At 40.6% G+C, this 14,936-nt stretch overlaps 1 protein-coding gene across 9 annotated transcripts in view; it reads right to left on the bottom strand.

The window, feature by feature from the left end:
- zgc:154075 (uncharacterized protein LOC556929 homolog) overlaps positions 1-10,981 on the bottom strand; it is a 38,849-nt gene extending 27,868 nt beyond the window's left edge. The window contains exons 1-14 of one of the 9 annotated variants that reach the window (XM_064297927.1): positions 10,499-10,981; positions 9,171-9,340; positions 8,110-8,194; positions 7,932-8,005; positions 7,260-7,319; positions 6,766-6,873; positions 6,258-6,314; positions 5,005-5,135; positions 4,748-4,802; positions 4,480-4,572; positions 2,622-2,756; positions 2,050-2,151; positions 1,754-1,915; positions 1,398-1,580 (exon numbers count right to left, since the gene is read on the bottom strand). In XM_064297927.1, the coding sequence (XP_064153997.1) occupies positions 1,440-1,580; positions 1,754-1,915; positions 2,050-2,151; positions 2,622-2,756; positions 4,480-4,572; positions 4,748-4,802; positions 5,005-5,135; positions 6,258-6,314; positions 6,766-6,873; positions 7,260-7,319; positions 7,932-8,005; positions 8,110-8,194; positions 9,171-9,263 (1,296 nt within the window). In that variant the 5' untranslated portion in view covers positions 9,264-9,340; positions 10,499-10,981 and the 3' untranslated portion in view covers positions 1,398-1,439. The other 8 variants (XM_064297930.1, XM_064297933.1, XM_064297934.1 and 5 more) reach the window with 8 other exon arrangements.
- Positions 10,982-14,936: the final 3,955 nt, after the last annotated feature.

Here is a 14,936-nt window from a genome sequence, read left to right as displayed (position 1 = left end):
ACAAAAATATTTACAAGATCACAAAAAGCTATCCATAGTTCATTTTAATGTAAAAAATGATTTAAACAAATAATTCAAAAAATGTATATTTCTACATAGGCCAGTTTCCATTCTGCAGCATTTTTAAACAGAAACAAAGTAGTGATTAAATCCATAACAACACAAAGGCAGGCAGTGGTTTCAAAGTGAATAGTTACTTCATTTAGATTGTGAAAACTGGCAAAATGTTCAAAATTCAATACAGTGATCAACACATAATCGAAAAATGTAATATTACATTTGTGTACAAAAAAGTCTATTTGTACAGGACACTCAATACTTAAAATTGTTATAACTGTACCTTTCTTGTATAAATAAATTCTGATATACATTGCCAATAGAAAGTGTTCCCCTCATTCAACAATTTAGTTTTGGTCTTATTTTGCTTCCTCAGATCTTGAACGTAACATTTTTGGGGGACCCAGTGAAATCGGTGTCGTATCTGAACCACAGAACTTGATTTTTTCAGAATTCCTCTTGGCCTCACAGTGGGCTCCCTAACAAGTTTAGTCTCCCCCCAGTGGCTCGAGTTGGAAAGACAGTGTTGGAAGGAAGAAACTGCTGGAAGACTTTAGTGGTTTGGAGAAACGGCTCCCTCCAGTGGTGCAACATGGAAACATGTTCTTTGTAAACAACTGAATTGGCGCACAATTGCTGTCAACCAGTGGTGGGGCTACAAGGGGGGGGCCCCATTACAAATCTGCACAGCACAAGCACAGCCCCCCCCCCCCACCCAAACATTTTCTTACAATTTTACATTTCACATTAAAAAATAAAAATTATAAGCACTTACAAGTTTTTGAATTACCTCGATTACTGTCAACAAAAGCTTTTTGTGTTTTTTCTTTAGTGTTTTTAACAGGTTTTAAGTGTTGGATATAGTTTACAGAGATGCATTATTTCTGCATGTTATTTTGTTTGTAAAATTTTGTAAAACAAAAAAATAATAGAATAAATAGTTTTTTATATATTGTTGCTTATCAACTCCATTCTGACACCTAGGTTTCATGTTAGCTAGAAGTCTTTACTGCTTTTTTGGTTTTTATTATTTGAAAGTTTCAAATCTCTCCTCAAACTCAAATGTTTTTCCAAAAGGAAAAACTCTTTTATGAAAAAATAGTACTTCATTTTAATATCCCTTTTACTGTATGTGATTGAACTCAGTACTGAGCCGCGTATGAATGTTAAACTGATTGTTTCATGTTTCTGAATTAAATTCATGTTCATGTATTCTGAAGCAAAGCTGTCAAGTAAGTATTTGTTGTTGACAAAAAGCAGTGAATGTAGATAACAGCAGTGGCTGCGTAGTGGGAAATCAGAGAGAAGAGTTTCAGGATTCTCTTGGCTGTGTCACTCACAGTGAGTGGGATTGGAGTTTGCCGCCGCCGCCCCCGGTTGGGTCACTCGATCCCATTGGTCCGTTTGTCCTGGCCACAGAACACAACCCGGTTTTCCCGGCGAGCACGCTCTGCCTCGAACACCAGCCTGTGACTGGACAGGGTCTCTTCTGGGCCTGAGCGAATCAGAGACGGGTCTCCACTCTACACGCGCACAGACACACACACACACAGCATGTGCACACGCACATACACAGACAGACAAATGGACACGCAGACACAAACACAAACCATCAAGCTGTTACTGACACTGTAAATGTTTCACTGTGTGTGTGTGTGTGTGTGTGTGTGTGTGCGTGTGTGTGTAAAGCTCTTACAGAGACAGCGGAGATGAAAGTGTCCAGTAGGTGATAATCGGCCCCCCCGTGCCCATGCATGCCGAAGTTCCCAGGGACCCCAGAGGGTGCTGTGTGTACAGTGGCCCTCTGGGTGAGGAAGTCAAACACTCGAATCCCATGCCCATCATAGTGCAGCTCTCCCTGTAGGAGCACACAGGTACACATATTAACATCACATTAACCCCATACAGCAGCCCTCCCAAAAAATCAGGCATAATCGCCACATAATTGCTGCTTGTAGCTATATGTAGTAGTAGTAGTAGTAGTAAGCTTACCTTACTACCATATATGGTAGTCTTGCGCTGGCACATCACCTCTGTGAATGCCACCATTGAAAAAGCAGCAGTGAGACCCCCTTCAAACTCCATGTTCACCACCTGGCAGGGGAGATGAGGGAGAAGAATGAGACCGGCTAAATATATACCTATATTTGTCTGAATACATGACCACTCTGCTCATTCAATTGTATCTGGGGGGGAAATGACAAATTAACTAGGAAGGATTGGTTATGAAATCATGTTTTTAAATTGTGAAATCAATTCAGTCATTCATCTCCATTGAGACACTGCCATTGCACCCTTGCTTTACTTAAATATCCAGCTGTATGCATGGTGTGTAGATTGTATACAGAAAGTATGGTCTTGTGCGTGATTCTTTTAATTCAGATAAGAGTGCGTGCTGAGTTGAATAATGAATGATAATAAGATAAGACTGCATAGCAGACAGTAATCCTAACACTTAGTCTCCTACCTACAGTCTCCTAACCGTTACACAACACTATCAGAACCCAAATGTTTAATTAGCAGCGGATAGAGAGCGTGCTGTGTCTGGCAGGTGCGTTCCTCACCTGGTTGGTGCAGACGTCATTATCGCACTCATACACGCAGCGGCCATAGGGCCCCGAGCGCAGGGCCTCGGTCACAGACTCGATGTCCGGCACGGAGCTGGAGCACACCACCGACACAGGCCAGCCCACGCATCCCTGCAGCACAGAGTCCGAGCACAGGCTCACTGTAACCTTGTACAGTACCTTACCGTTACACAGGTGCAGAACTAGCCAATGTCAGGCAAACCCAACAGGCAGGGAAAAAGCTTTTAAAAAGATTACGCTACGACAGAGGTGGACAACGATACAGAGGGTCGGTGTATTTGCAGGTATTTGCCAATTACTATTCCACCAATTACCCCTGCTAAACTGGCTGTGTACACCAACACTGCTTCTCTCATAGATGAGTCATGTTTCATATAGGAACACAAGAACAGTCTTGAGCTGCCATTTATGGTCTTATCAAGAAGTTAAGTCAAAATGTCAGATGACGTAAAAGTTAGGGCTTATTAAGTCATTAAGGCCTGAAGTTGGCATGAAAACCAGAAACAGATATGGCCCAGCAGGTCAGACACAAGTTTTTTAAAAGTTTACACAATACCGCCTAATGCGAAGCAACCAAACAGGCCGGACAAAAGTTTTTAAACGATTACGCAATAATACATAATGTGAGGCACCCCAACAGGTTGGACAAAAGTTTTTAAAAAGTTTACACAAGACTACCCAACGTGAGGCAAGCCAGCAGGGTGGAAAAAACGTTTTAAGATTTAAGTTTATGCAATTTTGAGCCCAGCCCCATGAATTAATCTCTTTAATTCTTCCCTTACGTTGCATGAGTTTCAGATGACTAACGTCAGATATTCTCTGACATTCTTTTCTAAATAACTCGTCTTTCAGCTCCCCGATCAAGCAAAATCCGTAACGATTTCTCTCTGGTATTGAACATTTTTCTAGAGGGAAAGAGAGCATTGTGGAGAAAAGGTACTTTTGGTTTCTCTAAAAAAAAACTAAAAAAAATTGTCATTTTTGACAGACAGCAAGCGCATGTTATTCTGAAAAGTCTTCACAAGCTGAATGGAAGTCGCATGGTTAATGCAGAAGAATGCATGGATGCATGGAGGAGTTACACAACACAGCTGGCCAAGAGTGCGCCGGGGTCAGGAAGCTGGGGCCTTTTCATGCGCTGAGAAATGCGAAAAATCTGCCCTTTTCTCAAGGCGTCAAGCGGGCTGAGATTTCTCATGCATTGATGCATTGTTCTGGAAATATTTCACCGGGGCAAATCCACCATTCCACACACTTCTCCCTTTCATTCGGTGTTCCGCCTGTTCCGTTTTCTCCTCCAGCCTCCCTTCATCCCTCTCTCTCTCTCTCTCTTTCATTCATCCTCTCCTTCGTCTCATGAGAACATTAAAAAGTGTGACAAGTACACGACCCTCAGCCAATTCTCCCTCATAATTTTCTTTATAACATGGAGCGAGTCTATTTCTCTGTTTATAACTTAACACACTGCTTTTTTCCCCTGTCAAAACTATCATCATCTTTCTATTTTCCACATAATCCTCATTCTCCCTTTCAACATCAGTGCCACTGTCTCCATTACAAGGCAACTGGTAAATTACTGATACATTTCAGGGAAGGCCTTCAAATATCACAACAGAATAAAAAGATTACGATTTTATGCATTACATATATACCATTAATTAATGTATTCATTAAAACTTCGTTGGCATTTAAAATGTGTTCATAACTTCCTGCCAAATAAAACAGTATTAATAACATATCAAGTTCCCTTTCAGCCCCTAAACAGAACACTGTACATACTGTATGTGTATTAAAATAGAATTAACAAATGTAACAGGTAAAAGTATAGTTTAACCTGTCTAACTCTATCCAGGTAGATCTTGCAAGCAGAGTACGGACAGGCTCCCTCTACTGGACAGTCTAAGCATCGCGCTGCAGCTCCCTGGGGCTAGAACAAAAAATAAAAACCTGCTGTAATCACAAACAGGCTCACATATGCAGTGCTTTGGTGCTGCCTCAAACACTGGGTGTGTTCATTAAGATACAAATTAACAAGTCTAACTCTGAAAAAACAGCATGCCCAGTGTTAATTACGGGGTGAACTGGGTTAAACTGTCAAGGACCTTGTTTTCTTTGGTGAAGTGGCTCAGTGACCCAAACGATGACACCTTCACGCACCTGTGAGACACAAACTCATTAACGTTCAGAATCAGGTCAACAGGTTTCCACAACAGGCGCTCCCTTTCTCTACATATAGACCCGTATAATGAGAAGAGTATCTTTGCGCCAACAATACAATCCACCATCTTATACAGTATGTGACATCATTAGGCCGGATGAACAGTGGGCGGAGCTAACTGGCAGCATCAGCTGGCCGTACCTGCGGCCTCCCGCCCAGTGATGGATGAGATCCAGGTCATGACAGGACTTAGCCAACAGGGCGAATGAGCTCGTCTTTTCATTCCTCCAATTCCCTCTAACAAAGGAGTGAGCAAAATGATAGAATCCCACCTGGAAGATGACGGAGAGGGAGGGAAAGAAAGACAGATCAAGGCTGCAACAAAACAAATATCTGTTTAAACGCCCTTTTTTAAGATATCACACTTGTGGTAGCTATAGCATGCTATAGTAGTTACTGTGGACCTGATGAGGTGTGGATCATGAATCTTGGTTTCGGTGCCATTACAATGTGTCAGCATAGATACTGGGCAGGGAACCTATAACCTCCATTTCAATTTTAATCTCAGAAACTTGGTATTGGCACTGAGTGACAGATGAGACCAAGTGTGTTACAATCAGTTTCAATGACAGCAACGATATTCTTGACATGTGTCTAGATGCACTCACAACCTTATAGACTACGATAAGCCAATTTATTCACTGTTCCAAACAGCTCAATTTTAACAGCGTTTGGAACAGTCAATAAATTATCATATCATAGTCTATAAGGTTATAAGAGAATCTAGACACATGTCAAGAATATTTTTACTGTTACTGCAAACTCAAGTTAACAGTGATTCATTTACAGTGCAGTGGACAAACAAATAGGATGACATTGGCATGGACTGCGATCTATGTCATCCATTCAATATCAATGTCACCCTGTTCGTTTGTCCACCGCACTGTAAATGAATCACTGTTAACTTGAGTCATTCTATCTGCACATTCCTTTGAGTTTTCATAAACTTTTTACTCTACAAATGAAGGCAGTTTTGATTTTAGACTGTTAATGTGTTACAAGCACTTTGCTTGTGTGTGTTCTGTAGCTGACAAGCTGTGTTCTAACTCTAACCCTAACCCTAACCCCCAGCCCCTACCCCTACTGTTTTGAGGTGCGAGTCAAAGGGCCTCAATCACAAAACGTTTCTTAAATCATTCTTACTTTTGTCCTTAAAAAGGTTCCTAAATAAAACCAATATGGGATTCATGACACATGTGCAGGCCTTTGTTTTTGTGCATACCCCAGTTGTATGTGATTATGAATGCTGGCTGTTTGTAAATCTTATGCGCAATCCTGTTCATGTGATTAGCATAAGGAAACAGCCATGAGCAAATACAGATAAGGAAAAAAAATTGATGAATGCTGAAATGTTCCTGGAAACGTTCTGAGACTCAGGGGGACTGATTTCATACCGGCTCCAGGTGCTGAATGTGGATCACATCTCCTATCGTGCCACCGTCAATCAGCTCCTACAGAAACACAGGACTCTGAGCCAGCGGTTCCCAAACTCTTCATTTAATTTCAAGGCCCATTAAATGACTATCACGTGGTTGAGGACACTCATGTCATTAAATTCTCGGACATGTTCGTTCAACACGTGACACAAGCAGCAATGCAGTGGCTGTTCAGTCAATAGATGAAAACATGCCTAAATAACTATATCATTACATGACAGATGTATACAATACATAAAATCAATTTAATATGATACACATATTTTTAAAATGACAGTTTGGGAACTGCTGCCCCATAACAATTAGAAAATAAAGATGCACACTGAAAACAACATACATAGTGTGTCCTTTACATAAACATTAGCTGAAGGTGAACTCATTTCATTGTACTGCCTGGTACAGCAGCAAATGGGGCTCATGTATACGCTCTCTCTCTCTGTAACAGACATGAAAGGGGCCACTTTACTTTTATCTTGTGGATGGTAGGGTCATATCTGAGGACATGGCAGACTGTAAGCATCACATGACTCTGAACGCAGGCCTCAACAATCTCTCTGCAGTCTTCAGCAGTCACCTGGAACATGTAAAAAAACACATGCATGTATACACACATATATCCAAATACACACATGCCCGCATGCATCCAAACGTGCCCACAGACAGGTACATAATGTCAAATCACACACACATAAAAAAACAAGCCTATAAGCCCACAAAACTCAACACATCAATGTAACAAAAAAAAAAGAATCTGATTAATACAATCTGATTAACACTCACAACCACAAAAACAAAAACAGAACCATAAAGGTTAAGACGTGTTGCTGTAGCGTCACCTCATTAAAGGGCTTTTTCACCCCGAGGAACAGATGCTCATCACACTCATGAAAATAAAAAGACCAGGGGGGAAAAGGTGCTTCCCTGGCTAACATCGCTCAAAGCGACCCGTACAACACTCACGGCCATTGGCTTCTCCAGCAAGACATGGTAGCCTCGCTTGGCCAGAGCCACAGCAGGGTCCTAAAACACAAGCGGAGACACGTGTCCAGGACTGAACGTAAGAGACCGCGACCCCACCAGAGAGTGCCCGTGTCCCAGACACTCAGATCACAACAAGCCACGCAAAGTAACCACACGGCAGACAGACTCATCGCACACAGAAATATAAACTGTCAATAATAAAAAGCTGGCCTTCCCAAACATGCAAACACTACACCCACTTAAGTATGCCATTCGCCCACAATAAAAAGCAGCCTAATACGCAATAAAATATTGAGCAAGCAGAATTCTAAATTTATGGGACAACAAAGGCAAAGTACATTAATCTGATCTGTGGGAAGCTCTTTGTGTTTCCCTCTCCCAGCCCACATTAACCCCTCTCCCAATCCATTTTAACCCACTCCTGATGCATTTTAACCCCTCTTCTGATCCATTATAACCCTCACCTGATCAATTTTAACCCCTTTCCTGGTACATTTTAACCCCTCTCCAGATCCATGTTAACCCCTTTCCTGATCCACCTTAACTCATCTGCTGTCCAACCTTTGGGTCCCAACCTGCAGTTTAGAAATGACTGAAACAGGAGGTAATATTTCAGAATGCAACATCATTGCCACCCCTCTCTGCATTTACCTTGTGGAGCCGGTCAGGGGTGCAAATAAATACTGCATCTGCAAACTTCTCCCTCTCTGCAATGCTACGCCAATCTGGTGGGGGGAGGAGGTAGGTCACAATGAATCTGACTTTGAAATGAGCTTAGAAAACTCAGACGTAGGTGAAAATACAGAATTAAAGAGTGAGGCGTGACTACCATCATGCACATTCTCCTCAGCAATATGGTGCTCTTCCTGTAGCTTCTGACGGGCAAAGACCCTGGGGTCTGCCACCCCGACCACCTGGTGGGTAAAAACAGTCATTAGAAAGTATTACAACCACTAGAAACCCTTTTTAACACATACAAGACTATACAGGAATACATATATAGAACTACATAGGAACTATAATAAGACACCAATTGTTGCCCTTCAAGGATATTCTGTCCCAGAACTTCTAATCTACAACCTGTTTTCATAAAACTGGCAGACCAACCTCACATCTGAAATGCCCCCCTCCCTTTTTACTCATACTTTCTCAGCAGCCAGTACGTGCATTTGTATTTGCACACTGTCAGTGCAAAGTTTGCGATGGTGTATATGTTTGAGGGCATGTCTATGACCACTTCATCTGTGAGTCACACGCTCATGTGGCAGAGTGGTCATGTGACAGTCACCATTTATCTGCATATACTCATCATGGTCCCAAAATCACAACCAAACAACAGTTTTTCAATGGTCACTTACAACTACAAGTTACAAGATATAGAACATGCACATTGACCTTTATGAAAATATGAAATACAGCAACACCAAGCTAGGGGATTTGGCTGCCAACCAATCTATTGCAAAATATGCCCTCGCCATTTCCACTTAGGGGTCAACAGGGGGCACTCACTTTTTGGAATAGTAGAAACCCATGTGGAATGAAAAGATTAGGAATCATTTAGATAGGGATGTGGCCCACATTTTATCTAAGCCAAACTGTCAAACTGAAAGGCACATAAGTACAAGCCATTAGGTAATCTGCATAATCAGAGTAAAGGTTTATGTGCCGTTTACAATCTTAAGAATGAATCGACACTGATAAAAAACTGGTCAAATGATATTATACAATGTCTACACATACTGCACATATATTTTTTTATGTTATAGCAAATCCAAACTAACAGTACATTTCTAAAAGACTGGGAAGGGCAGCAGACTGTGACCTTCATGCGATAAATATTTATAAAACATTGAAAAGAAAATAGCAGGCAGGCAAAGTAGCAAAACTTACCCTCATACGATGAGGGTGGATTATGGCGAACTGGGCATATGTTTCTCCACGGTTCCCAGCTCCCACCACAATGACAGTGACAGGTGAGGGCATGGTGACAGCCAATCAGAGCCAGGAATAGGGTACACAGCAGGCTAGCCCTTGAAAAAAGAGCCACTCTTTGGAATATCCTGGGACAGAGGAACTCAGTGACATCACACACGTTCTATTCTCCAAAGTTTACTGTTCAAACTGGACAGTAATACTCTTTCAGCTTTTGGCATGTAGGTAGTATCGTAGTGCAGACATACATTATAAGTAGACATACTGAAATAATACAGATACTGCATCATTCACAGTTAACCTACTTTCTTTGTCTCAGTTCTTTCTTTTAGTTCCAATTTCAAAACAACTATAACAAGCATTTGATTATGTTTACGCAGCTCAATAACAGCCGTTAGCCAGCCCGAAATGATCAGGACCCTGTTGTACGAAGCAGAGTGAGTAGCTGGTTAGCTGCACAAAGTGAAACTAGGAGCTCTCCAAACTTAGAACATGGACTGGAGTAAAAAATAAATTTAAAAAAAAGAGCTGTTCCGGGTTTTACTCAGTTAAGCAGTTATCCCACTGAACTCTCTATGAGCTTAGTCAGCAATCCTCATTCCTGGAATACCCCCCGGGATTCACCTGAAAGCATGGTTCACTGAGTGAGAAGTCTTATAGGCCTATAGTTAAACAAGCACAAGGAATAAGTGGAAAAACTGTCAAAATAAAAAAATATATTGCTGATATACCTTCCCATAGACACTTCATACACCACTACTAAATATTATGCTTGGTAGCATTTGGTTGAAACCACATAAATCGCGTGTTATGCACACGATATTTTTCGTAAAATAAAATAAAACAGGTCTGACCAAAAGAGATTCCTGATGGCACTGTCAGTGGTTTGGAATGGTTTTCATTAGGGGGCGCTAGCTGGCTAGTTCTGTTCTGCTACTTCCTTGAACGCTGATCGTGAAAGCAAACAAGCTTATCACTGACATGGACATTAGCTTAGGTATCATACTTAGGAATTTCAAGCAGTGAATTGAAAAGAAGAACGTGTGTGTGAATTTTAGCAAACGTCCGCGATTTAGTCACCTGACAATGAGCTTACCAATATAAATATCGGCTTGTCTGCTTAGCCAGGTAACCACAAGACACAAGATTCCCTGGTAGCTGAACTTAACATAGCTACCTAGCTAAAGTTATACGCTACAAATTATCGTAAATTAAACGCAGACGTTATCAATATACTGAACTTCATTAAAGGTGATGAAAAAAGCATGTTCCCATGCACTCCATACCCTTACGTCTCTTTCACCTGCTGCTGTAACGTACCGCTCTTCAGCGCCGCCGGATAAGCACGTCAGCGCTGCAAGTCGGTGTTTGGTGTTCATGCAGTCGGCTGACTGCGCAGACTGGCACGAGGTTTAACGGCCTGGCCTCCTTGACACCCGCGAGAATTCGAGATAATGATGCCGCTTGTTCAGCTATGACAAGAAGCTTTTGCCCCAACGCATGCAATTAGTATTTCAGAAGTAGCAAATGTTCAATCGATTGCAGAATCTGGTTAGTCGTTCAATCTTTTTATTTAATTTGATCTAATTGAATGCTACAGGCTACGTTAATGAATTACGTCGCTCGTTATGCTTTTACGTTCAGGTTACGTTTGGTTTAAACCATAGACTGTATAAAAATGGTTTAAACCTATCGGGTCAACTGGAGCGTGCTTAGCTAGAGTTTAAATCTCGTTTATATCCCAGTTCCACGGAACAGCTTTATAACTGAAACGGCTTTTAAAATCTCGGAATGATTAGCTATTCCAGTTGTAATGCATTTCTGTGGTCTAGAGGTTTTAACCTGAGGTTTAAAGTCCAGTTTATGCACATTGTAATTGGGACCCATTTGGTCCAGTGTGTGTGCTTGCAGTGAGTCATACAAGAAGTAATTTACGGTCTTACGCGTCCTAAAGTATGCATTTTACCGCAATTCATTGTAATCTTAATATTTATAATGTACATAATATTTTCCGGCGAAAAGCCAGATTGCAGTGTAAGTGAACCTGATTCAATTGAACAGTTTCTTGTTAGCTCGAGATTGGGTTAATTCCTTAATTCCGCACTTTAAAAGTGATGTTTTACGTCCTGGGATCTGTATTCAGATTATAGACTGCCTCTGAATAAATAAATAAAAATCTCCGGTGTAACAAGAAATTGTGTTGGTTTTTTATGAGGCCAATGTGTGCGTTTAAAAAGATTTGGAAGGTAACTTTACGTTTTTAGGCTGTGGCTTTTCTTAAATACTATTTAAATACAGATATTTATTTTCTGAAACGTATTTCCGTGAACCGATAATGTTGAACATCGAAGGCATTATTTCACAAGTTTGGGTTGGTTTTAGCCACAAGATGGCACTGTAGTACTGCACTATACCTCTACACTGAGACTGATATTGGGGTAATGTATTGTAGTAGGGATCATATAAGGGTATATTTCTGTATTTAATGCTGGTTAAAACAAGTCGTATTTAGCAAAGTACAAAAGGAAGAAATAGCAAAAAAAAAAAAAAAATACTCTGCTTGCCAGATAAAAAAACTTTAAAAAACATAAAACCTAAAAAGTTGTTCTGTTCAGTTTTTTACATGGTGAGAGTTAGTTAATTCCAAGTTAGATGTATGTCTTTGTCCTCCTACGCCGTGTCATACATTTGTCAAACAAACGTGGAATCCAGTTACAATGCAACCAAGAGGGGAATCCAAAGGCAACTTTATACATAATTTATATATATATATATATATATATATATATATATATATATATATATATATATATGTTTAACTACTATCCTTGTGCAAAGAGATAAATATAATCAACATGTTTAATTGTGCTTGTATTGTATTATGTCAGATGTAGTTATGTCCCATCAGAACATCCTGTTTCTATAATAATTTGGATTAGGCCCTTATAAAACTGTAGACTTCTTCAATCTTAGTTTGTTGTTTGTTGGTATTATTAGTCTTGCACACCCCGAATGTACAAAGCAGGGGAGGGATTTTGTAGCATGGGTTGTAGTTCATGTTCCTTTCTGTCAAGTTATTTATGGGCAGCAATACACTAGACTGACACAGGAAAAAAATTATGAAAGTGAAGTGACGCAGGAACACAGGAAGGCAGGAAACATTAACCCTCCAACCCCCCACCTATTATTCACATACAGGCCTGGCTATGTCTGGCTATGTTTATGATTTTTTTGTTAATGAGGTCAGAATATCAATGTATGTGTTTATGACTTGATCAAATTATGATTGTCTTTCTGCTGTGGTTGGAATAGCTGACGGCCATTGTTTTATCTTAAATGTTGAGGGTACAGTTAGCTACACAATTCATGCTTTTCATGTCTGAAAGAAGAATGGTGGAGAAAGCCAAATATATTTATTACATATACTGTATTAAAATATATTTATACTGCTGACTGCTGAGAGATTTTTATCCACAGACTTATTCCTAGAGCATATTCATAGCTTTATCATGTATTTTCTTTTACCAAGCTGTTTTTGCTCAGGTATAAACACATGGAGTCTCGGCTAATTTAAGGAATATACAGGAAAAGAAGATAAATGACATCACCCACACACCTCTCCTTTCCCAGGAGGGACGAGGGTATTAGTCACAATGTTCTGACCTTCATTGGGGAAATGACACAACATTTGTTTAAATCGTTTCTCATGACCAAGTTGTCTTCAGTGATTTAAATTTTATTTCCGTGCACACACTCAAAAAAGCCACCGCAGAGACCATTTTTCAGACCTGCTATTCTAAACTTTTCTAAGGTCTAGTGAAAGTCAGCCATCGTGAACTGGGTCAAGCACTGTCTGGTCCAAAGTTGAATTATGAGATTCAGATGAGATGGCATCTATTTCAATTTGGACACAACCTGTTTTTTTTTCTCTCTCTTTTTTGTAAAATGATTTTCTGTAGGACAGTACCTACAGTACAAGTAACAACAACTTTCAGCACTGCAAATATCTCAGATAATAGGCCATATCTCAGAACTGTTTGAATGTCATACAAATGGGAAATGGCAGAAACTCGTTCTAAATACGGCAGCGTGTTCCTGTGTGTGCCTGAACTGTCGGAGTCTGTGTCTGATAATGAGATAATGTATGTGTCTAGACAGCGCACTGACAGCTGAGACCCAACAGGTGACGGAATAAATACACAAATTATTAATATGAAGAGGGTGGGAAACGCATGTCCCAGTCCTGGGTGCCGTCCAACTCTGGGTGTGTGAGCATGTGCGTCTGGTCTGGCTGTAAACAAGCTGTCCCATCGAGGGCTGTATCTCATTTGGGATCTCGCAGACAGATCTCCCATGGCCCCTTGCTCCGACAGCCCGTGCCAGTCTAGGGGCCCCTCAGATTAGGGGTATTGTTCCGCCCATCACCCCCCCTTGTCCCGCCCGTTCAGGAAGGGGTCTGGTCTGGCATTGCAATTGCTCTAACGAGCTCATTGTTCTCGGACGGCCACTTCGACAGGACAGACGCTGTTCAGTGCTTTTGCTTAGGTGAGCATTGGGATATGGAGCGCTTTCATGGAAAAACTTGGAGCTAATGGAAGAGCCAGCTGCCATGGTGTTCACTTTGTGGTGCATAGACCACACTAAGCCTTTTTTTAAGTAAGAGAACTTAATAGAGAAACTGCACATGAGTATTATACCCTGTTACGTATAACCCAAAATGCTCTTGTGCCGATATTAGCATTAACCAAATGAAGAGAAAAATCACAATTCCATCATTGTTTGGTAAAATAAGTATAATGACCATTGCTTTGACACTCATGAACAAACTACTTTGTGAAAAACAGTTTGGTTGACTTCTTCAGTTTTCAGTTTAACTGATTGTTTTCACAATTTAAGCTTTCCAAGCACACAGTTTCCCTGTTCCAAAAACAACAGAACATAATGAACCGCTGTTGACCCAGGTGTTGAAAAGCACCTTATTGTATAGAACTGCGTGGTTATGTGAAAACAGGATCTTCGCTCCTATTGTATTGGAAGGCACTGCTGCCGGTTCTGCGACCATCAGTGATACCTTTGCCATTTCCCTCCTGCGTCTTTATTTAGACCGGGTGGGATGTGCTGCTTTCACACACACTGAAACGTGTAGACGGAGTGAGAAAGAGAAGGTTGGAATGGACAGAGTTCTGCTGTGTGGGTCATCTAATTCTGGGGCCGTCTGTGGCCTCTGAACCTGTTCAGGATGAAAATTTACGCTCAGGTGTGGGAAAATTCTAAGAATGGTGCCATTTTACTCCTACTCCTCTACAAGCATATTTTTCTAAAAGAAGAGTTATTGCTATTGTTACTAAACAATGCAGAGTTTGATCATAATAATAATAGCCTGATAATAATAATAATAGTAATAATAATAGTAATAATGATAATAATACATTTTTTTATATATAGCAATATTCTTGAAACATGTTTACAGTGTCCTTAAGCAGTCTTTTTGGAGACTTGCCTGGATTGTTGACGTACCCAGATACAGTGAGCTTGCACCTTTCATTATCCCTGTTGAGTTAAAAATAGGATAGCCTGCCATCTTGATCATTGAAGGTACTTTGTGATGAACCTTGTCAGAGATTAAATTTTGCCACCCACTACAGGAAATTCAACTCTTACAGCACCAATTAAAGTAATTATAGGAAATAACAGCGAGCAACACAAATGGCTGTGGAAACGCTG

The sequence above is a fragment of the Anguilla rostrata genome, chromosome 11 (genome assembly GCF_018555375.3).
Source record: "Anguilla rostrata isolate EN2019 chromosome 11, ASM1855537v3, whole genome shotgun sequence".
Lineage (NCBI taxonomy): Eukaryota > Metazoa > Chordata > Actinopteri > Anguilliformes > Anguillidae > Anguilla > Anguilla rostrata.
Note: the sequence above shows the minus strand (reverse complement) of the source record. Positions and strands in the feature narration are given on the sequence as shown.